Source organism: Colletotrichum lupini, chromosome 3, assembly GCF_023278565.1.
Source record: "Colletotrichum lupini chromosome 3, complete sequence".
NCBI classification, from domain to species: domain Eukaryota; kingdom Fungi; phylum Ascomycota; class Sordariomycetes; order Glomerellales; family Glomerellaceae; genus Colletotrichum; species Colletotrichum lupini.
The window spans coordinates 5,037,641-5,060,181 of record NC_064676.1 but is presented as its reverse complement, the minus strand read 5'-3'; the positions used below and the strand labels follow the sequence as shown (position 1 = coordinate 5,060,181).

The window sequence follows — 22,541 nt, the reverse complement described above, 5'->3', positions numbered from 1 at the left end:
CTCCGTGACATCTGTCGTGATGTGCATGGGTATATCAAACGCAGCCTCAACGCCAGCAGGACCGAGTTCTTTTGCCGGATAGTATATGACTCTATCAGCACAACTTCCTGACGACAACCCGTACACAACTAGGAGCGCCGAACCATGTAAGTCATACACGGAAACTGATACCATCTCCAATAATCGGCGTTATATAATGAACGAGCCAAACGTGCGCAATAACAACTAGAGGGTATCATTCTATAGAACCACCTACACAAACCAAAACACAACCACCAAATACCAATCTACAAAGTCGCGTTCCTCACAATCCCATTTTCCGTATACAAGTAAGGCGGCGTCTCGGGCGGACTGCGTCCATTCCGGTACAGCCACAATCTCGAAAGATCCTTCACCTTGACCGTCTTCTTCCTATGCCGTCCCTTGACGTGTTCCCCATGGAACTCAACCTCATTGTTGACATCGCGCCCCAAATACGCAACCTCAAACGCCTCGCGCGCGTTCGCCCCGGCATCACCCTGCCGTCCGACCTGGATTTCGCTCTCCATGAACTCGCTCTCCTCCGCCGCGCCGATAAACTCGCCCGTCTCAGGGTCCTTTGCGAGGGGGAACATGCCGTCGAGGTAGTGCTGACAAAACTGGTGCCCACCGCGCTCCGAGGCCCTTACGAAGAGCCGCCCGATGAAGCGCGGCATGCTGTGGTCCGCTGTGAGGGAGGTACAAAAGTGCAAGACGCCCCAGATGGCGACAAAGTCGGTGGTGTGGGCGTAGTGCTCGACGTGGCCGATAGCGCGGTCCAGTGCGGCCGTCGATGATCGAGAGGAAATGGAGGACGACTCTTTGGGGAGGCTGGGCGTGCGTGGGTTGCTTTGTTCGTTTTGGCTTCTGGTGCTGTGACTCGAGACGAGACGTTGTTGACCGCTGTTGGCGATTGGCGATATGGGGCTGTCCACGAAGTCGCCGTGGGTTATGCTTGTCGTGGTCAAAGTCATGGCAGCTGGATTGTTTTGTGCCAGGGCCTGGGACATTGCATGGCGATGGGGATTGTTGAAGTGGTTCGCGGCATTGCCAAATGTGTAGACCTAGACATTGTTAGAAGTGTTGTTGTACGGAGTGTCTGATGTCACTTACCTCGAGTTTAGCAAGAAGATCTTGTGGCAATTCCTGCAATAGCCAGTCAAGAACGAGACCACCCTCGATGCCACCCTGCGAATGCAAGACGAAGACCACCTTGGAGTATTGTGGGTTGTAGAGCGTTTCCTTGACAATTCGATAGCACATTCGCACATCGTAGGTCGCGTACCCCAAGTTTCGTTGGATGAGACATTCGACAACATCAAAGAGGATTCCCGAGGTCTGGTTATGGATACCGAGGATTGGCCGCTTGAAGGTGAGAGCGAGTCTGTTTAGATTGTTCTTCATCCAGTGGTCCCTGATGCGTGTTAGTCAGTCTGTTATGCCCCCATCTAGTTCCTCATAGATGCATATTGAAATGCACTGGGAACACGAAGTGAGAGTCGATAACAACTTACCCGACGGCAACTCCGTTCAAAAAGATCCATTTCTCGTGAGCGTGCTCTGGTAGCTCAGGTGCGTACTTGGGATCCGAGGTGTAGGTGAGGGTTGGCCCATTCAGCAACAGGCAGAGCAGATAGTTGACGGCGAAGAAGGCGCCGAAGGCGAGGCCGGCGATCCAAATAGGCAATAAGACGGCAAACGGCAAAGCCAAGATGAAGCCAATTTGCAAAACGCACAGGAAAAGATGCATTCCCACGCAAAAGAGGTTTTGCCTTGTGAAAGCCAACTCATCGAGGTCCCCCGAATCGGCTGGGGTAATAGGCCATACGATCCAGGGAAGAGCCCAGATGTACTGGAAAAAGTAGTAAATATCCCATGCGAGCAGCTTCCAGGGAAAATCGGTGTAAGAATAGCTGATGACGGAGCTGCCTCCCACCTGGGAGCCGAGAAACTGTGTCGAACCCATCCTCTGTTTATGCAGCTCTGCTCGTTTCTGTTGTCGTGATCGATACCGCACCGCGAACCTGTCGCCCAAACCTGGGATGGAGAAGAGGCCGGCGGCCATGATGACGGGTATGGCTAGGACGATATAGAGCCAAGAATAGCCAGATGGCGAAAGTGAAAATGACAGAGAGGGTGATGACAGGAAAGGAATGTGGTCAAGTGACCAGCGGGAGACGGACGGTGGGTGCTCACGCGGCATTATATCGTGGGGAAGCAGATGGGGATGGAGGGCGGCGCCGGTCAGACAAACGAACAAACTTCCAACCACAAACTAGAGATCCTAGTTCCCCTCGTAGCGGTCGTTAGCATTTCATGGCGAAGAGGTAAGACATTTTTCTGCTCCAGAAAAGAAGTAGAGACACAGCAGACACAAGGTGCAGGCAGGGCTGAGTTGGCCTGAACGCGGGCCGGGATAGACGACGGCGCCCATCTTCCATCTTGGCTGGTCACTCGACCAGGGGGCACTCGCCAATTAGGGGGGTCGGTCGCAGCGGCTAGGGCGCCACCCCGCTGCCTGCCCTCCATGTTGCCTTACAGATTGACAATGTCTGGTGTGTTTTTGGGGGCTGAGATGGGGTGCGAATAAGCGAAGATGCGATGCGCGAGAGCGAGATGCAGTCAGATCCAGGCTGTGCACCAAGAGATCGAAAGCATGCCTCTGGTAAAGTACCATGCAAGGCTCTGAGATGTTGACAGAGTCCACAAGTAGATGCCACTGACGGTTACACCGATAAAGTTGCGAACAGAAGATGACAAGAAGTCAGAGAAAGCAACTATGCCTTGCGTTGTCGGGGCTGTTTGAGTTGCATGTGGGCGTCTTACAGGCTGCCGTAGCAAGAGTGCACCACATGCGCCAACAGCCTTTGAAGGAAAGCCAGCAGACGCGCATAGGACCCAATGAGAGCGTCCATCTGTCGTCATTTCTGACGTTACGTGCCCAGCTAATCGGCACGTTCAGCCCGACAGAGTCACATCCTCGAGGGTCCAAGCCGCTTATTGCGATCCTCACCCGGCGAGGCAACAGGCAGCCTTGAAATCTGATTGTGCTTGGTACGGAATGATTGCCTCGTGAATAATGTCCAAGCTCTGACCGTTCGTCTTGGGGAAGTGAGTGGCTGGGTGTCGATCTGGTAGACACCGAGCTGAGTGGTTCGGGTTCTACCGCGTGCAGCTATGCATCACCAAAAGTTGAGGTGAATTGGCTTCTGACTTCCTCGTCCGTCGAGTGATTCAAGCCTGGGAGAGACATATAGAGGCTTGGCTGTCAGATTTGACGCAGTTGCTCTTGTAAATCTTCCATCAGCGTTGTTTGTATTCGTACTGCCGTCCAACGAGGAGATGCCTTGAGCTTTGGTGGAGTCATTGGTCTCAGCCGTCACAGCCTGATATTGAAGCCTCAATCTCATCAAAATGATGCGTGGCTTCGTCGCAGTGCCTGGGACCACGATGATTTAAGATGATCACAGCAGCTGTTGAAGAGTTGACGAGTGACAGAGGTGGAGGAAGGGGAAGTTGACGCCCAGCTGAGCTGCAGGTTTTGGGGATGAACATGAGCTGGTCCGTGCGCCAAGCAAAGGTGGTGGGGGAGAGAGCTCCTTCTCCAACTGAGAAACAAATCATGTGTTTGGTGGGGCAGTTTGTTGACATTGAAACCTCCGAATCCAACATCAACACTGGACTGACTATACACCTTCAACATCGACCGTCTGCAGAGCGCAACTCCGTACTCGAGGTATCAAAAAACAAGACACCACCACTATGTCAATGCTCGCAATCCACCTCGAGCAGATAGCTCTCTGCTGCGAGGGCATCGACTCGCTCCCGTACGCACTGCCCCTCCTCGTCAAAAGCACCCTCCTCAAGATACCCTCAATTTGGCCGCCATCCGAGACATTCACTAACACACCATGGCAGCTTCCCACCGCCCAAAATCTTCACAAATGCAATGCTCTACAACACCGATATCACCTCCCTAATCCGCGACACCGAAGCCCACGAACGCGCCCTCTTCTCCGTACCCCCGCCCCCACCACCGCCAGCAACATCATCATCCTCCCAAAACCAAGAAGCGAAACCCACCACCTCCCGCCGCCAAACCGTCTTCAACGTCGCTTCGGGTGAAGTCACAACCGGCCCACCACCAGGAACCTCCCGCGCTGCAGGCGGCGGAGGCATAGGCGGTCCCCGCCGCCACACCGCCGTCTCCGCCGTCCTCGGAGGCGACCTCCACGCCCAGCTGCGCCGCGGCGAGCGCCAGGCCGCGAGCAAAGGGGGCGACGTCGACGTCGAGGTACTCTTGCAGGGCGCGACGAAGCTGTGCGGCGTGTACGCTCTCCCCGGCGCGCTCGAGCGGATTCCGCAGCTGAGGTCGCGGTACGCGCACCAGACGAATACGTTGGCGTACTACGAGGCAAAGGTTGCCGAGAACCAGGCTGCGGTGGAGAGAATGAACAAGGATCATTGGATGAGTGAGGGAGATGACGAGCAATTTGATGACGAAGAGGACGAAGAGGAAGAAGCGGGCGAGGATGTCATGACGGAAGAGGACCTACGGGCCGAGGAGGAGTTTGTGAGGGAGCTTGATAAGAAGAAGCGGGAGCTGCAGCAGCGGTTGCGGGCGATGGAAAAGGACTTGGGAGCATTGCTGAACATGTGACGTTGGTCGGGAAAAAAGGAATGAGGATAGTAAACGAGGGCGCTTCTACTACCATGGCTGTTTTACGACATGATACCCCAGAAATTCAAACAAAACTCCATCATGACCCAAAATTACCCTACACCCCGATCACATTCTCCATGTGAGCGTGTGTGCCACGACAACCTCAACACGAAAGCCCTTCCCGTGCCCCCGCTGCCCTCCCACCCCTCTCCCTCGCCGCAACAATCTGTCCCAAAAACTCACCCACCTCCTGCGCGCCCCCAACCTCATACTTGTCCTCAATCACAAAATGCGGCACCCCCCTCACCCCCATCCGATACGCCTCCTCCACCTGCCGATCAACCTCCTCCCCTCCCTTACCCTCCTCGAGCCACCGCCTCACCTCCCCCCTCTCAAGCCCACCCCGCACCGCCGCGTCCACAATCATATCCCAGCTCGTCACGTCCCCGTCCTCCTCAAAGTAGCTCTTCATAATCGAGTCCACCACCGCGTTCTCCACCTCGGGACCCTTGGTCTTCGCCAGCTGGATCGTCCGGTGCGCGTCCCGCGTGTGCCCGATCTTGCCCCCGAACGTGAAATTGAAGCCTTCGGCCGCGCCCAGCTTCTTCATGCGCGCGTGCATCATCTCCAGCCTGTCGGCGCCGAAGCGCGCCGCCATGCGCTCGTTGACGGGGACGCCCTCGCGGGGCGCCGTCGGGTCGAGGTAGTAGGCTTGCCAGGTTACGTTGAAGGTGTCGTCCTTGCCGCCGGGGTACGTCTTTTTGTAGAGGTCTATCGCCCTGTTCAGACGGGCTTTGCCGAGATAGCACTGCCAGTGATGTTAGTGACCTCGTTTCTTTTTTTCTCTCTCCGATGAGTCCCAGGGGCGTCTTACAAAGGGGCAGACGGGGTCTGATATGACTTTGATGTTAATGGTGGACATCTTGCTTGCTTGGCGTGCGGCGTTCATTCACTTTCAAATTGTCTTGCTCGACGATGACGAGAGTATGAACAGGTACACAGATATCGGTTGAATAGAGTCTATCTTCGAAATCTACGATCTGGGAATCAAAGACGTCAAATATGTCGTAAAACTCGGCCTCGGCCTCGCTCGAATACGGCGGGACTCCGCCGTAACTGGGCGCCGACTTTTAGTTGATTACCAATCAGACCCGGAGCCCGATCCGACCGGAATCATTTAGCTACAGGCCGGCGGGATTCCTCCATATCGAGACGAGCTTACCCGGTCTCGTCTCTTCACATCAGCACCAACGAGCCCACAATCCGCCATTATTCAGCCGAAGCAAAATCGGCGAAGGCGGGTCTGGGAAGGTTCCGATGGTCGTTCGGCACTCTGCATTTCGGCACTTGATTTGTTACGTTGCATTCATGATTCGTGGAGTCTATGTGCGCCCCTTGTTCATTACCACCGCCAAGGGCCCTGCCGCCCTGCCGCCCTTGCAAAGTTGCAAGCTAATAAAGCACAGGCCAGTCTAAAGCTTGTATCCTCTGTCATCTATGTACTGCGCAAAATAGTTCCGCAAAAGGATCCGCCGTAAATAGGTGTGAAGCCGCAGCTATGGGTATTATCATGTCCGAGTCGTGCTATCAGTGTTCAATCAACAGAGTATCGTTCTGTCGCCTCTCGTAATCTCTGGTCATTCCGTGACCGACGCGATTCGTAAGGCTGCCTGCGATGCCTCTGTCTCTCATCTCTCCTCCAGGTTGAAGGGTATATACTGTTGGTCGTGGACGATTCTCCACGATTAGCTGCGCTGCGACTCTGTGACCGTCGCCGCTTGAGTGTAACATCTGGATACTGCACAGCGCGGTCCCAGCTTTCGAGCGACATGTAGGGGCTTCTCAGCCACGCCCGAAGCTCATGAAGCAGCAATCGCGTATTCTCTCTGCCCAGAAACTCTTGAATGAGCTCCTCAGCTTGGCCCATGCTGCCTTGCATATCCACAGTCTTCAAGATAGCGATGATGTACTCGAGCAAGAACTCGGCATTGTTGACTCTGCGACGTCGGACCGGGTCGGTATCTAGCGGCCTTGCATCATGATCGGGCGAGAGGAACTCAAAGACCTGTAGTTCGCGCCGAAGAAATGTACGCGCGCGCGAGACAAGCTCTGTATCGGAGGCAAATATTTGCGGAGTCAAGTCTCGGTACCTTGATATCCTGTTTGAGCCCACGTGCAGCGAGTACAATTGATGTCGATAGACATGTCTTCGGCGGGTGATTGCCTCATCTTGAGACAGATTGGGCCGAGTCGTCGAAGGCGCATAGGGCCGTGGTCGCCGTGGGCGGGCTTGAGAGTAATATCGTCTCGTTTGCTGACCAGAAGGGGCATTCGTTGTGTCTCCAGCCTTATCCGAGGGTCTCTCTGGGGCCTTGAAGGTCTTCCATTGCTTTCGGTCGTCGCTAAACTCGTAACGGACCTCTTTGATCTCGGTCTTGCATAGCGGGCATGCTATTTGTCGTTCCAGCCATGTCGCGAGGCAGAGGAAATCGAAGTTGTGGTGGTGGCAGGGTTGCGCCTCGCAGCCTTCGGTGATCTCTTCGAGGCAAATGACGCAACAGTCTTGAAGATCCGTCGGTCGCGTGGTGATCTCCTGCAGCGTTGTCTGCAAGACGACGGAATGGAGATCTCGTGAACTCGAGTTGTCGCTGGATATCGCTTCGGCGGACATGCCACAGGTGTAGAGTGTGCTCAAGAGAAAGGAAGTGGTGTTTGACGGAGGAGAACGACGATGTCACCATGTCAGTCCAGTGTGACGGCTGTGTTAATCAGCGTGACATTCGTGGAAGCAGCTTAAACTCTGATAAGATAAGGAATTCCATGGTGGGGCAATCTCTTCGGCCGGCTAGATACGTACCCAAAGTGCTGCTGGGCGACCGTGCATCTTTCGTGTTTAGTGCTTTTTCCTTGTCGCGTCAACCGCGTTTCTTTTCCCTCCACCTTGAAATCCACCCTGGACGTCTTCAACTACGTACCTCAATCCAAACCACTTACTCAACCTTAATTCTGCGCCTTCACAATCTTCAATGACGTAGATGCATCTTGACCAGCGACTGCCCCATAATGGACGAACCGACAAAGGCAGAGTATGAGCTCCAGTCACAGAAACTACGTGTCGAACTCAAGACGTGGGAGACCTCCTGGGCAAAGTCTCACGATGGGAAGAAGCCGGGCAGAGGTGATATCAAAAGCAACGCCGACATAGGTCAGTATCTTACGTCTGAAAGCACAAAAGCAATCGAAGATTAACACGAGTGACCAGCGCAAAAATACAAGCAATACAACAAAGTCCGCGACATCCTTTCAGGAAAGATTCCTCCACCTTCAAAAGAAGCTCCGAAACCAAAGAAGCGGGACGATATCCCCCCCCTCGCGAGGACGCCTTCGAAGAAAACCAGGCACACCGAAACGCCCTCGAAAAGAAGGACGAATCCCGAAGATGCCGCCCTCACTAGCACCCCCTCGATCTCCAGAACCCTCTTCAGCCCCATGGCTCCAAGATCGATTGGACCTACTCCACAGCGCGATGGTCGTGTACTGGGATTGTTTGACCTAATGGTGGAGCGTGAGCTCGGAACACCGTCAAGAAAGAACATCAACACCTCTGCCGACGCCAGAGTAATGACGACACCAAGAAAACGTGCGACACCCATGGACGAGGAGGATGATGCGAAATTTGGGCGGGCGCCAATGTCCACGAGCAAACGGCAAATGCTAGACAGCTTCATGACACCTCTGAAGAACAAAGATGTCCCTGCAGCAGACGCCAAAACACCGACAACTGTTTCGAAGCTTCAGTTCAGCACCCCGTCCTTCCTCAAAAGACACACCCAGCCACCACCCAGCAAGAGCGATGACTTTACAGCGCCGCCCCTGCGATTACCTCGGAAACCCCTGGTTCGTGGCCTCAGTGCTATTGTAGCAAGTCTCAGAAAGGTGGAAGAAGATAACTTGGACAACGAAGACGAACTCGAGGCTCTACGGGAGGCGGAAGGCGAAGTTGTGCAGCCTAAAGTGCCTTCGAAGCCGAAAGCGGATATTCTCGCTGCAGACAGTCAGGTCAATCTTCCTCTTGGAGGGTTTGATGACGAGGCTCTTTACGACAGTCCCGATGAAGAGCAGGTGGGACGTGATGGAATGCCGCTAAGGGTATACAAGAAGAAGGGGCAGAAACGAACGACGAGGAGATCCAACATGAAGCCTGTCCACGTTAAACGGCCATCGGCTCCCGCCGAGGAAGAGGCACAAGAAGGAGACGAAGAAGGAGGCGTGCCAAAAACACAAGACAGTGGTGATCCAGAGGACAACTATGATGAGCTCGCGGGCTCGGGTTCGGACACAGAGTTTGACGAGTCGGCACCAAAAACCAAGTCCAAGAAGAAGGAAGAAAAGAAGACGGAGAAGGTCGGGGCGGTCAAGAAGGCCGTCAGAAAGGTGAACGCAATGGCGCATACGAATTTCCGGCGATTGAAACTGAAGAACAACGGCGCGAAAGGCGGGCCCGGATACAACAGCAAGTTCAGAAGACGACGCTGAGTCGACATTTGCATTGCAAGGCGTTTACATGGAAAGCGATATCCCAATTGACATTGCTGATGAATACATGTCCACAATAAAACACTACTATCATCTTTAGGCCCTAGGTATTTCATGCGCATCTGGTGTCTAGAGGTAACACTTCGTGACAGTATTTGCTCGATGCTATATAACTCTATATTACGGCAGTAAACGAGCCCCTAGTCGCCGTACCAGGACGAGGAAGTAGAAGGTCGCGAAGTCGCAGCTGATGGCAACCATGAGCCATGATAAAGCGGCCGAGAAGACTACACGGTCAACAAGAAACCGATCTTGTTGCGGCATTTCCGCAGGAATCTCACCTTCCTTCTCGCTTAGCCACTCCATCTCAGTCCAAAGCGTGTCGTCGGTACCATCACACATCTCCAGCTCTACAAACTTGTCAATCATGCTTTGCCCACGATCAATATGTCTTTGGAGCCGTCTCAAACAACAGTACGACGGGCCGCCCCGCGCCACGGGCATAGTCCCTTCTCCTTTACACACCACCACCGGCACCTCCCTCCCAACCTCTTCGCGGCGGCACTCTTCTCCGTCAGTCTCTATAGAATGCACCAGGCAGAGCAGCCGTCTGTACTCTTTCAGCACCGCCCAGAGCCAGCAAAACGCCAGCGCAACCTGCAACACCATCTCCTTCGCCACATCCCGCCCCTCAAACCCCTCCATCTGCGCAGCGCAGCAATTCCGCAACGCCTGCTGCCGATTCAGCACCTCGCGACACGAGCGCATCCGCGGCGGCGGCGACTTGTACAGGCCCGGGTTCCACTTGGTCGTCTTCGACTCGGCGTCGTCTTCCTGGTGCCATCGTTCCTGCCAGAAGGCGTTCCAGAAGCCGGAGAAGGTCTCGGAGGCCGTCTGGGCGCAGGGAAAGGCGCGGAAGAGCTTTGCGCGCCAGAGGGATGGCCAGTCTGTCGCGAGGAGGGTGAAGAGGAGGTAGCCGGTGATGTCGCTTGCGAGGAAGCGCGGTGTGGGGGTGTAGCCGTGTAGGATGCTTGTGATGTCGACGTGGAGGTCGGTGATGCGGCGCTTGAGGCCTCGCCTTTTGGGCGGGTCGGAAGGCTGCGGTGAGGTTTCCATCGTTGTATCTGTATTTCAAAGCTCCTTCTTCTTGAAGATCAGATCCATTTCTTTGCTTGTAGTTGTCGAGACGCGGGATCTTGGCTCTTTTTCACATGCGATGCTGTCTCTTGATCATCTCTGCATGGTTGCCGCAATCATCTCAGCTCAAACCACTCAACGGGCTCGCCAAGTCCAGCAGAAGCCATGCGCTGGCATTGTTTTCCCTACGATGCAGAAGCATGGCTTTCCCTTTTCGAATCTCACCCCAAGGGACGCGAGCTAGGAGTGGCCGATGTGGTCTGGGAATGACTGCCTGTCGTCTGATGTAAGACGGTGCCCACATGTAAGCGCTTATCCCAACCCCTTGGGTCAACCCGCTGCAAGTATGTCACTTAGCGAGAGAATTTGATTCGCCTAGGGAACGAAAGGATCTGAGTTGGTTCTGAGCTTCTCAATGATCACGTGGCTCGGATGGCTATGGAACTCGGCGAGCGACCTGAGTGTGCGTTGTTAGATGGTGGCCAGTACAAGCCATCAACCGTGGTGATTGAGACTTTGGATCTTAGAGGAGATCGTTTTGACTGGGTGCCTGGCTACCTTTTGTATCAGCAACTCAAGCGGCTTTTCATTCTCTTGGTATTGCGGCACGAGATCTTCATGATGTCGCAGAGCAAGCGGCACCATCGTCATCCGCTACAGCACTTACCAGTCATACTTTGACATGTATCACCCTTTACCCGTGATGTTGTCATGTAGATGGAAATTCTTCGCAATTTATTTCTGGTGTATGTCTGAGTCTACCGCACCTCCTGTGGTGCCTCAATCGTAGTCACAATAGGCCCTTTCTCCCCCTCCTTTCCAACCCCATTGACCGCCGCCTCCCGCGCCTCGGCATTCAACCTCACCCACATCTTCTTCCTCAACTCCAACCCATCCATAAACACCTGAAACCAAGACGGATCATACGCTGGCAGCGCTCTACCAATCCCACCCTCAGGCTCGCCCGCAAGCTCCCTCACCGTCTCGAAATACTCCTCAAAGTGCGGATGCACGAGCGAGAACCGAATATCGTCCCCCTTCTCCTTGACCCTCTCCGCCTCCCACGCCGCCTGCTCCTCCTTGGGCGGCAACTTCGCCCGCCCAGCCAGCACGCGCGCCGCTAAAACAGCTTGCCACTCGAAAATCTTAAACGTCAGCCCCGCGGCCACGGCGCCGATGAAAAGTAGCGTCGGGTCGGCGTGGTAGATTACGTGCTGGTAGAGCCCCGCGACGCGATTGTTGCGCAGCTCGACCGAAGGAAGGAAGGGCAAGGTCCAGGTGAAGCCCGTGGCGAGGACGATGCTGTCGACTCCGGGGACGGAGGTGCCGTCCTGGAAGTGGACTGTTCTCGTGGAGGGGTCAATGTGGGTGATTGTGGCGCGGCGGGAGATTTGCGGGTGGTTGAAGGCGCCGTCGCCGAAATAGAGGTTTGCTTTGCGGCCGTTTACGACGGAGTAGATGGGGAGTTTGGCTGTTTTGACGAGGTCGACGGAGATGTCTGCGCCTGAGACGGAGGCGCCGACTACGACGACGCGCTGGGTTGTGAGTGGTCAGCGACCTTTTCGTGACTCGCGGGGAGAGAGAGAGAGAGAAAGAGAGAGAGAGAGATCATGAGGGAGTACTCACCTTGTTGCGGAAGTGATCTCGTCCGCGAAAGTGCTTGCTGTGAATTACGCTTCCCGGACGCGCCTGTTCAAACTCCTCGAGGCCCTCAATGTGAGGCACATAAGGAACCCAGTAGTGCCCCGTCGCAACCACAACAGCGTCGAAGTACTCGACCCACCAGTCGTCCCACTCATCGCCCTCTTTCCTGAGGGTGAGCTTCCACTCTTCCCCAACTTTCTCAGCGCGCTCGACGGTGGTGCGGTAGGAGACGAAATCCTGGTAGCCGTTACGGTTCACCAGCCCCTGAACAAAGTCCCGCACCACGGTCCAGTGCCGAAAGGGCGTCTCGGGGCCGTGCAGCGCAATCGAGTTGTCGGTGCGCTGTTCGGGGAGGGATTCCTCGGAGAAGGACATGGGGATGGCGTCGACGTTGGTTTCAAGGTAGGGGTAGATTCCGGACTCGGTGAAGCGTGGCGGGGAAGGGGCCGAGACTGACCCGGCCGCAGCTTTCGGCGTCCGGGACGGAAGGGTTTCCGGGATCGGGAGGGGTTGGTCGGCGGTTCTGGCTGCTAGGGAGGAGAGGTTTGTGAGGTGTGGTGGTGGTGTTTGGTCGCCAACCCTATTGTGATGGAAGAGTTAGTGCGTGTTCTTTGGGGACTCGCCTCGTTCGAGCGCGGTGAATGTCTCTATTCCATCTCATCGCCCGCCGATGTGGCATCTAAGTCAAGGAATAGTAATGCTATGTTCAGTGACATTGATGATGGAGTTCATTGGCCGCAGGAGTTGGCCATCTGCTTCAGTCATCCAGATGACAGAGCACCATCAAGGTTCTCGTTTGTTCCTGGTTCATCTCATAAGGTAATACGAAGCAGTACCAGAAGATATTTCCAGGAACAGCTTAAACCATCAAGGTACTCCAATGAGCTCCATATGAGTACGACCAGCCCCGCGCAACAGTCCAATGAAAACAACTTGCGACGAATGTGAAAAGAAAGACTCACCAGCATCCTCCCGCTGCCTCTCGACGCTCAAACACACGAATGACGTCGAACGCCTTCTCCCGTGCCAGGGCGTCAATTGTGATAGCCCCGGCCGGCCCCGCGCCGATGACGGCAACCCGCTTGACTGCGCCCATTCTTCAGATACTCGCTATTCCCTGAAACGCTCTATGCTTGACCAACGTGGGATCGTAAAGAGAGTATCACAGGATTGTAAAGCAGAAATGAAAAAGAATAGGATAAGGTACGCGGCACCTGACCCAGCACGCGAAGTGCGAATGCTCTCACTTTTTTAGCTGCCCGCCTCCCGAGAGTTTGGGAGCGGCTTGCAGCGGACGGATGGAGGGGTTCAACTGAACAGGGGTGAACCCCACTACCAAACCGCCAAAGCCTCCAATCGTGTTGTCGTAAACCGCCTGACCGGGTAGTCGGACAGGGATGCCGGTGTCGTTCACCGTGGTGGAAAGTCGATTTGGTCATCTTAGCGCCCGATGGCGTTATCGTGCGAGGAAACGTTGTCTCCCGTCGCCCGTCACGAGCATGTGCTGTTATCGATAACGCTTATCAGCGCTTCCCGGCCCAGCGAGGTGGGAGACCATCAAGGTGCGAGCACTTACATCACATTGCGTTCTTGGACCCTGAAGTTCTTGAGGTTATCCGCAGTGGATGTGGGGGAAACATGGGTTTGCGGTCCAGGGCAGACTGGGATTATTTAGAGCCTGATAGGAACCTGGATGGCCGACTACACAAGACAAAAGCATTTGGCCATGGCATTTCAGCTGAATCCAATGCCCAATGTTCGTGGTCTCTTTCTCGTGTATGTGTGTGTAACTGCCGTGATCGACAACCATGAATTCTCCGACAGATGAAAAGATGGTGTGCACCACGCCGACGGACCGATCCGTCGTGGCGTCCGAGGACAAGTTGGAGTGGGATGTCGATGAGGAACGCAGGGCTAAGAGGAAGTGAGAACTCCCCGGCTCCCAGTGACGCATGATTTTAAGCTTAAAGTAGCTCCATGAGTTGAGTGAGGCTAACGTATCATGTTCTCAGAATCGACATGACTGTGTTACCTCTCCTTGTCTTGGGTCTGCTCATGTTCCAGCTCGACCGTATGAACCTAGCTTCAGCACTTACAGCCGGCTTCGCGAGGGATATCAACGTCAGTCAGGATACTATCAATCTGGGAAACCAGCTCATGTTCATGGGCACTGTTGTCTTGGAGATTCCATGTAACTTGCTGTTACAAAGGGTGCGTCCGTACAAGCCAACGCTCAAACTTATTCACCTCCCCTCCCCTCCCGTTACCAGTTCCACCTCCAAAGTGCCTACCACCCAGATTCCATCCAAGCTCACTCACACGTCCGCGTAGTTTGGCCCCCGAAAATGGATCTCCCTACAAGTCCTCCTCTTCGGCACCGTCGCCACGCTCCAAGTCCTCGTCAAGAACCGCGCCGGCTTCCTCGCCATCCGCCTCATGCTCGGCCTCGCTGAGGCGGGGTACATCCCCGGATCAATGTACACCCTGTCCAACTGGTACTCGAAACACGAGCTGGCGAAGCGCATTGCCGTCTTCATGTTTGGGCAGTTTGGGGGCAACGCCCTGAGTCCACTGCTTGCTTCTGGAATACTGAAGTTGGCCGGAAAGGGCGGGTTGACGGGTTGGCAGTGGCTTTTCCTAAGTGAGTCCTCCCTTCAATTTTTTCCTTCGGCCTGTTGGGTCTCATGGACTCTTCTAATACTGTGTCGCAGTTGAGGGCCTGGCGACTCTGGTCGTTGCCATGATGCTCATCTTCCTCCTCCCCGGATCCCCCGACACGCCGAAACCCCTCGGAAGCCCAGGCCTGATTCGATTCTCGACGAGACAGCAGCAGATCCTCCAACAAAGAATGCAAATCGATGAGCCCGGAAAGAACGATGGAGTAAACGGTATCGTAATCCCCTGGGCCCCCGTCTGGAAGACAGTCAAGCACTACAAGAGATGGCCGCACTACGTATCCACCTTTTGCGTCTTTTCGACGTGGTCGCCGCTCACAACATATACTCCTTCCATCATTATGTAAGTAAATTCATGAACCTTTGTACTTCTTGCAGATTGAAGTAGCGCTCTACTGACGCACCTACCTCTACCTAAAGGGCCCTCGGTTTCGACCGCATCAGCGCCAACGCCCTGGCCGCGGTCGGCGCGTCTCTCGCCATGGCCGTCGTCTTCGCCTTTGCCATGCTGAGTGATCGGTCTAATAAGAGAGGATCGACGGTGCTGTTGGGACATGTGTGCTATCTGACCATACTGGTGGTGGCCCGGACAGTGCATCCGCACGTCGGGAAGTGGTCGAGGTGGGGTTTGTGGACGGCCATCAATGCTTTTGCTGTCTGCTACCACCCGGCGCATAACACATGGCTGCAGGTCAATTGCCGTGACCCGAGAGAGCGCAGCATTGGAATTGCGTAAGTAGTTGGTTCATCACAGAAAACTCGGGAGTACACTGACAGACGAGAAAGCATTTGGGTGATGTCTGCCATCAGTGGTTTAATGGTAGGATCTCAATACTTCAGGGGTAACGATCTGCCTTTGTGAGTTTTCCTCCCGGTCAAACTACTATAGACTTTTAGTTGACTTCTTTTTCTTTTAACAGCTACGACAAGGGCCTCTTGACGATGATCATTATGGTCTCGATCGGCATGGCGTTTGCTTTATTGCAGGAGGCCGTTTATGTGTTGCATAACAGGCGCGTGGCGCAAGGCAAACACCGACCCAAGGACGGTTCTGAGCCGTATATTTACGTTCTTTGAATTGGTTGATCAAGCGTGAGCGGCGTTTGAATACGAATGATGGACTTGCTTTGATGAGAATGAGAAAAAGTAGTACGGTACTAAGGAGTTATTTGGAGAGTTGAGGATAGAGACGAGGATTTGATTGGCCATAGGCTTGCGGTTCAGAACATAGAAAACATAAAGTATGTCCTAATGTCATAGAACAATCTGTGTTTAACAGATTTCGCATTCCATATGCGAGGCATTGGGGAGGCACAGCTATCAGGCGCAGGGGCCAGTAATTCTCAAGTGTTGGTCTACTGGGTTTGAGCATTATACAAGAAATGAATACATGAATATCTCAGGTTTGAATTCGTCCGAGTCTCTCATGAACGGTTACAAGATACAACAAGAACACTATAGCCTAGTGAGAATGGTCATGTCCATGAATATGCTCATCAGACCGTCGGCTCAGGTCCCGCTTCCCAGCCCAGTCCGTCCCATTAGCCCTCAGTAACTCCGTAGCCTGTCCCATATCAACACCAAGAACCTTCTCAATGTACTTTGGCAACTCGGTATTATCCCAATTACCAGCCATGTCACCCTTGATGGTCCGTCCGTTCTCGCCAGCACCGTAGCCGTACAGCGTGATATCGGAAGCGGTATGACCACCCGTAGACCAGTGCACACCCGCACGACTAGCCAATAAATTCCCCAGCTCCGAGCTCAGCGAGCCAGCGGCGAGGAGGGTATTCACCTCGGCATCTGTAGCATCAGCAAGCCCATACTCGGGCAAAATCTCACCCACCAGAAAGGCCTTCTTATCAGACCCAGTGTACGCGTCCCAAACATGCATCAAAAACTCAGTCGAGGCGTTGACCTTGACGAGGGGAAGCGGGTTGAAGCCGTTGAGCGTCAGACCGCCACACTCGTGATCGGCGGCCGACATGAGCAGGGTGTCTGGGTGTTCGTCGATCCACGCGCGGACGAAGCCCATGACCTCGTTGTAGTGGATTGTGTCGAAGAGGTGGGCGGCCGGGTCGTTGGCGTGGCCTGCGTGGTCGATGCGTGAGGCTTCGATCATGAGGAAGTAACCCTCTTCTCTGCAGTGGGTGCCGCGGTGGAGGGAGTTGAGGGCCGTTTCGGCCATTTCTAGGAGGGAGGGTTCTTGTGAGGGTTGGCGGGAGCGGTCGATCTCGTACATCATTTGACCTGGCAGTTTGTCATCATCTATGTTGTCTTCACTGTGAGGGTAGAAGTGTTGAAGTACCATCATTAAAGAGACCAATGTAAGGAAGGCGAATGTCGCCGAGACCCTTGTTGAGGGCGTCAAAGGCCGACCGATTCTGCACCACGTGGTAACCGTTCTCCTGAGCGAAGCCAAAGAGATCAACCTCATCCTTCCGGCAGGAGGTCAAGTCGGACGCGGGCTTGAAGTAGCACCGGCCGCCTCCGAGGAGAATATCGGCGACGGGGCCGAGTGGATGCCCGTAGCCGATCTCATGCTCCGCGATCTTAGCATACGAGTTGCGATCGGCAACGTGAGCCGCGTAGCCTGGCAGCCTGTCAGTGGCGTACATTGAATATGGGGTTACATATGACAAGGCTATTTTGGCGGTCGGCTACTTACACGCGGGAGTAGCGTGGTTGATGGTGCTGGTGACGACCAGACCCGTCTTCATGCCTGCGAGTTTGGCGGCCTCGAGGATGGAACCGACGGGTTCGCCAGCGGGGTTGACGCCGATGGCTGATGTGTGTGTCAGAGCAGGGCTGTCGAATTCTCACGAGAGGCGCGCACCGTTATTGTAAGACTTCACCCCGCAAGCAAAGGCGGTCCCAGAGGCGGCGGAGTCCGTGATGAGATTATCGCTGGAGAGAGTGCGAACGTTGCCGAGGACCTTCCAAGATTATGAGTCTGAATAACATAAGTGTTGAAGTATTTCTTAACGCACCATCTTATCAGCCGCAAGCTGGAAGCTCACAGGTGCTTTGGGATTCTGGCCATTTTGCAGCAATGAGACATAGTCCCTCGCCATTGTCTGAGAAGCGGGACCGTATCCATCCGGAACAATGTAGATGAAGTTCTTGACATTGGGGAGTGACAGGACAGACTGCACCAAGGCGGCGAAGACCACGGCTGAGGAGCGCATCTTGGAAGGCACTTCTGCGATGGATAGAGATCTTTGGGAAGGTCGTCAAGGTTGCAGCCATCGGTTTTACTCTTATAAGTATCCGTCTTCCATTTTCTTGGCCGCGCGTTGTAGTATCTCATGTCGTGTTTTATGCCGCCTGCAGCCGTCGCTGCGGCGTACACATTTGGCATGAAGGATCACATTCAATAGTGTCTCGCTAACTCTAGCATCGGGATCGCAATTTCTCGCTGCCAATATTAAAAGGACATTTAAAGAATCTGGAAACATGAGAGATGTTTCACTGGCTTGAAGCGTATCTGGATGATTAACACGAATGGTTCCGTCACCTGGCGCACATTTTTTGCAGCGTTCCTGGGGGCCAAGACGCTTTAGTGCCTGGGGTACGGCTTGGCGGTTGGAATGTGATCTCCGCTTGTCCCAATAGATGCTTCGGGATGCGCAACGTGCTGCCCGTGGCAAAAGTAGGGAAGCATATTCCAACGACTGCGAAGTTCAAACCCCCGGTCTTTGCCTTGGCTTTGGAGACGAGAGGGGAAGGTGGCACGGCATTGGCAGCCCACGTGCTTTGGATAATCATACTTCGATAAGACTTTGAGCAGCTGCAATTACCATCTGCTTGGATGATGGAATGAAGAACATCTTCCTTCCGCTTCACTACGAAAAACCCTGGAGTAAAGCTATGAGACAAGGCAGGTTGAGGGAGACGGTGGAAATGAGACATATGCACTATTGTAAGCAGAGCCTCTTGTGAAACGTATTTCAGCTCGACTTTGCCAAGCCACAGTAGCTGTTGAATGAAAATTTGTTTGATAGCCAGGATAAGATGCAGGGCACCATTCCCTACATGTGACGAGTATCCTCAATAATCACGAGGGAGACGACGGCGCGGTTGGCTATTATGCTCAGAACAAGAGCTCAGTGGCCAGGGTAGTGACGACAGATGATAGTCTCACGATGACGCGGAGTGTCAAGATGCAACGTTCAGAAGGGACTCTGGCTGTGACTGGACCTCATGAGGTGTCAGTCTAGGACTCAGGACTGTGATGGCATGAGACTCGGCCGAAACAAGCCACAAGGCAGGAGGTGTTTGTGGCTGATCTGCTGAAGTGTCAAGAAGGTTGACAGCATGACGTCAGAACTGAAAAGAGTCTACGAAGTATGTTCATGAGAAGGCTTGGAGGACTAACGAAGTGTGAGAAGCAGCCAACTTATGAATGAAATCGAGCGAGTGACTTGCAGTGAGGAGAGTGAGTGAGAGGGAGAGGGAGACGTTTTATTAGACTGAGGCGACGAGTGAAGCTTGGGCCAGGCGTGCACCGTTAGGTCTCCACAGTGCTCCAGGTGGTGTAAGCGCCGCCCCAATGATTGGCTGCTATCGCACGGGAAGAGTACAGGGATCCCCCAAACTGCCAATAATAGCTTCCCGCGCGTCTGCAGTCGACCTCTCCAGAAACAAAGACGCAGACACAAAACCACAAGACACCAAGAACCAAGAAACCCCTTCTCATTTCAAAATTAGTCTATAGTGGCCGGTTTCTCTCACCAGAGACCTCGTATAGACGTTGTTTTTCTTGGTGTGAGGCGCTTAACCATACCATTTCTGCCCGTCCACCCACCGCTACTGCTACGGTGCGTGGGTGCTACGGCCTACCCAGTCTCGCGGCAATGGGCATCTCGACCCCGGCAACCTTGTGAGGGACTCCATGAACTAAGGTCTAGGTAATCGGTCTTCTGCTTGGCCACAATCCTAACATCCGATCACTCCCCGGCTAGCGAAGTGGGAAAGAAATGCAAGGCATTGGACGACGTCGTCCCCAAGCTACTGGGCCCTCATCTAGCTGGGGCTCCATTTTCCAACTTTGACCAGCCCCAGCAGACTAAAAGCGTTTCGAATGCCTTCACAGCCCGGCGTGTTGAATGGTCCACGACAAGGTTAAGAGTTCTAGACCCTTGGACCACTTCTTGTTCTTGTCTTGCCATCAGGTCCAGTCATACAAGATGGAGCCTGCATCCTCGCGTGCTTCGTGTCTGACGAGTTGTCGAGCACACACCGTCCGTCATACCATCGTTTTTTCTTTGCCTGTCCGCAGTGGGTTTCGAGTCATATTGACTTCTTTCTTTCCCTTGCTCCCCTTTCACTCCTCTCTTCTCTTCCGTCTTTTCTCGTGTTTTGTTTCTGCGTTCCTTTCTCCACGTTGCCATTCCTTGTTCTTTGTTGCCTTTTCCTACTCTGTTCCCAGTCTTCTGTTGATCGCAGCCTTTGTGTGCCTAGACGCCAGATCTGTACCCGCTTTCTTTCAACTATCTTTGGGTTTGCCTGCGAGCGAGGCAATTCGGTATTGAGACCGAATTCTTATTCATAATATTCTTCATATCCTGTGGAGAAAAAGCGAGTCCGAGTCGATATCCCTACACAACAGGATCGTCACTGCAGAACACCACAATGCTCCCTAGTCTACGTATAGCAGATGTCGTGCTGCTCCTCCTGATCACTCAGACCACGCAGGCCGGCCCATTAAGACGTGGTGAGAGGTAAGTAAACCTCATATCGAGACCCAATTTACTTACACTAACACATGTCGCAGTTTCCGGAGGGAGTGGAACACAACGTACACTCAAAGCATTGCTGCTTCATCAAATAGTCTTTCACCCTCATCGTACGGCCCCGCTACCACTCTTGTCTCTCAGAAGCATCACTTACACCAACTTAGAGAATTAAGCAGCTCTGTTGCCCCGCCGGTAACACAGCAAGACCAAGATGGGACCACACCGACTCCAATCTTCGTCACCCTCGACGGCTCGTCAACGAGATCCCCGGCCGCAACGACACAGCCCGTGGACCAGAGTCCTTCTACATCACCGGCCGAGTCTACCGTACAGACCCAGACGATACCGACTACCACGTCGGCAGTCTTTCTGCCTCCCATGGACAGCACGATCTCCTTGCCGCCCCAACTTACTTCCGGCTTCAAGAACGTGTCGTCCGTAGTACCTGGAAACACAGCCTCAGCTTCAGCTATTGTTTCCCAGAGCCTGACAGTCACTCCCCATCTCGGAGTATCTCCTAGTGCCTCCTCTTCCGCTTCACCGGGTACACCGCTGCAGTCATCCCTCTCTTTTTCGTTCCCCATTCCTGGAGGGGAGACCTCGGCAGCAGAGTCTACAACCATAGCCATAGCAACTCCTTCGTCTCTCGCTTCCACAACAGCCACCGCAGCATCAACAACTGTTCCAAACCCCCAAACCTCACCAAATACCCCTTCCTCCCTCCCCACAACACCAGCCTCCTCCTCAACCCCTTCGTCAACACTCCAACCCCAAGTCACAGGAACACCATTTAACCAAGTCCCCACAATCCGCACCTCCACCCCAGCCGCGACAGCAACCATCGCCCCGGCCGTGGCAGCCAACAACCTCGCCTCCGCAAAGACATTCAACACCCTCTTCGCCTCTCTGACGGAGCAATCCGCCTGCACGGCCGGCCAAATCGCCTGCGTCAAAGGCAATGTCGGCATTTGTGGGGCCAACGGGGCGTTCGCGATACAGAGCTGCGGGTCCGGGACCTCGTGCTTCGCGTTGCCGATGACGACGACGGAGGGAGTTATTGTCGGGTGTTACGATCCCCAGGTTGCGAGCCAGGTCCTGGGCACGCCGGTTTCTGCGTCTGCGTCTGTGCCTGGTTCGGTGGCTACGACTACGACTGCGGTACCAGCGCCGCCGCCGGCCTCTTCTGACCTCGGGTATGAGAGCACTGTCACGATCACGCCAACCGTCATCGCAACGTACACCATTTCGGTGACCGCACCGGGTGCCCCTGGAACGACGACGTCCGCAGCTCAAGCCCCAGGCTTCACGACAACCGTGTTTGTCACCCAGACCATGGCCCCAGCTCCTGCGCCCTCATCGACAGCAGCAGAAGGACAAGACCCATCCACAACCTCGACTTCCATCCGCAAAACGCGCACCTCAACAGTGGAAGAAGAGACCTCAAAGACTGCCCACTCCAGCACAGCCAAATCTACTCCCGTCGAGTCATCAACAGCAGAACCCACCACGACGAAGACAGCGAGCTCAACAACAACAACCAAAGCAAGCACCCCCGTAACATTAACGGGGACGTTCACCGACACCCTCATCGTGAACCCCATCCCGACAGACGCGCCCTCCGCCGCCGCAGACGTGCCGAGCCCAATCACGACGCCGAAGCCCCTTTCCATGCCGGCCATTGGTGCTCAGCAGGGTGTGTCCGTCTTGACGGTGTTTGTGACTGTTACTGAGAAAGAGAAGGAGACTGTCACCGTGACTGTGACTAGGACTTGAAGCGGAGGGACGTGGGGAGGAGCTAGGAGTCAATACATTTGTGCCATCAAATTTACATACCTAATCTTGGGCAGAGGAACATAGCGTTGTTACGGTTTCGTTTTTTAGCACTTTGATAATTCACAAAATAGAAAGAATACTTCATCGTAATCGGTGTCTCTGTTGATTGATCACTGATTAATCATCCTGTGAAGCTCAAAATCGCTTCCCCTTCGCTATGCGCTTTTGTCTATCTCTCCAGTGGCTCCAAAGTGTTGATTCCTTCTCATCCAGGATTCAAGGCAAAATGTCCGAAAACTTTGCGCTCTGTCGCCCAAAGATGCAAATGTATCGCAAACCACCTACTCCAATACCGGT

General features: G+C 54.2%; 9 protein-coding genes across 9 annotated transcripts; 4 read left to right on the top strand and 5 right to left on the bottom strand.

Annotated features, from left to right (window-relative positions):
* Positions 1–287: 287 nt before the first annotated feature.
* On the bottom strand, positions 288–2,547 carry CLUP02_06270 (uncharacterized protein; the record flags this gene model as incomplete). The annotated part of the gene is made up of 4 exons (XM_049285270.1): positions 288–1,082; positions 1,132–1,432; positions 1,533–2,293; positions 2,392–2,547. 4 exons carry the CDS (start codon positions 2,545–2,547, stop codon positions 288–290), a joined length of 2,013 nt encoding a protein of 670 aa, XP_049142413.1.
* Positions 2,548–3,780: 1,233 nt separating this feature from the next.
* CLUP02_06269 (DASH complex subunit Spc34) lies at positions 3,781–4,678 on the top strand (the record flags this gene model as incomplete). The annotated part of the gene is made up of 2 exons (XM_049285269.1): positions 3,781–3,845; positions 3,937–4,678. The coding sequence occupies 2 exons, from the start codon at positions 3,781–3,783 to the stop codon at positions 4,676–4,678; spliced, it is 807 nt and encodes a 268-aa protein (XP_049142412.1).
* Positions 4,679–4,844: 166 nt separating this feature from the next.
* On the bottom strand, positions 4,845–7,352 carry CLUP02_06268 (uncharacterized protein; the record flags this gene model as incomplete). Its single annotated transcript, XM_049285268.1, has 3 exons — positions 4,845–5,489; positions 5,635–5,797; positions 6,331–7,352. The coding sequence occupies 3 exons, from the start codon at positions 7,350–7,352 to the stop codon at positions 4,845–4,847; spliced, it is 1,830 nt and encodes a 609-aa protein (XP_049142411.1).
* Positions 7,353–7,744: 392 nt separating this feature from the next.
* On the top strand, positions 7,745–9,217 carry CLUP02_06267 (DNA replication regulator SLD2; the record flags this gene model as incomplete). The annotated part of the gene is made up of 2 exons (XM_049285267.1): positions 7,745–7,886; positions 7,944–9,217. The coding sequence occupies 2 exons, from the start codon at positions 7,745–7,747 to the stop codon at positions 9,215–9,217; spliced, it is 1,416 nt and encodes a 471-aa protein (XP_049142410.1).
* Positions 9,218–9,397: 180 nt separating this feature from the next.
* CLUP02_06266 (uncharacterized protein) lies at positions 9,398–10,333 on the bottom strand (the record flags this gene model as incomplete). The annotated part of the gene is made up of 1 exon (XM_049285266.1): positions 9,398–10,333. One exon carries the CDS (start codon positions 10,331–10,333, stop codon positions 9,398–9,400), a length of 936 nt encoding a protein of 311 aa, XP_049142409.1.
* Positions 10,334–11,112: 779 nt separating this feature from the next.
* Positions 11,113–13,094, bottom strand: CLUP02_06265 (uncharacterized protein; the record flags this gene model as incomplete). The annotated part of the gene is made up of 3 exons (XM_049285265.1): positions 11,113–11,889; positions 11,981–12,578; positions 12,961–13,094. The coding sequence occupies 3 exons, from the start codon at positions 13,092–13,094 to the stop codon at positions 11,113–11,115; spliced, it is 1,509 nt and encodes a 502-aa protein (XP_049142408.1).
* Positions 13,095–13,127: 33 nt separating this feature from the next.
* CLUP02_06264 (major facilitator superfamily transporter) lies at positions 13,128–15,790 on the top strand (the record flags this gene model as incomplete). The annotated part of the gene is made up of 11 exons (XM_049285264.1): positions 13,128–13,157; positions 13,254–13,356; positions 13,425–13,754; positions 13,823–13,922; positions 14,011–14,281; positions 14,330–14,639; positions 14,710–15,016; positions 15,094–15,405; positions 15,460–15,531; positions 15,594–15,721; positions 15,771–15,790. 11 exons carry the CDS (start codon positions 13,128–13,130, stop codon positions 15,788–15,790), a joined length of 1,983 nt encoding a protein of 660 aa, XP_049142407.1.
* A 345-nt stretch (positions 15,791–16,135) lies between these two features.
* Positions 16,136–17,861, bottom strand: CLUP02_06263 (alkaline phosphatase; the record flags this gene model as incomplete). The annotated part of the gene is made up of 5 exons (XM_049285263.1): positions 16,136–16,923; positions 16,997–17,266; positions 17,342–17,458; positions 17,510–17,609; positions 17,664–17,861. The coding sequence occupies 5 exons, from the start codon at positions 17,859–17,861 to the stop codon at positions 16,136–16,138; spliced, it is 1,473 nt and encodes a 490-aa protein (XP_049142406.1).
* Positions 17,862–20,307: 2,446 nt separating this feature from the next.
* Positions 20,308–22,184, top strand: CLUP02_06262 (uncharacterized protein; the record flags this gene model as incomplete). Its single annotated transcript, XM_049285262.1, has 2 exons — positions 20,308–20,396; positions 20,450–22,184. The coding sequence occupies 2 exons, from the start codon at positions 20,308–20,310 to the stop codon at positions 22,182–22,184; spliced, it is 1,824 nt and encodes a 607-aa protein (XP_049142405.1).
* Between the last annotated feature and the right edge of the window lie 357 nt (positions 22,185–22,541).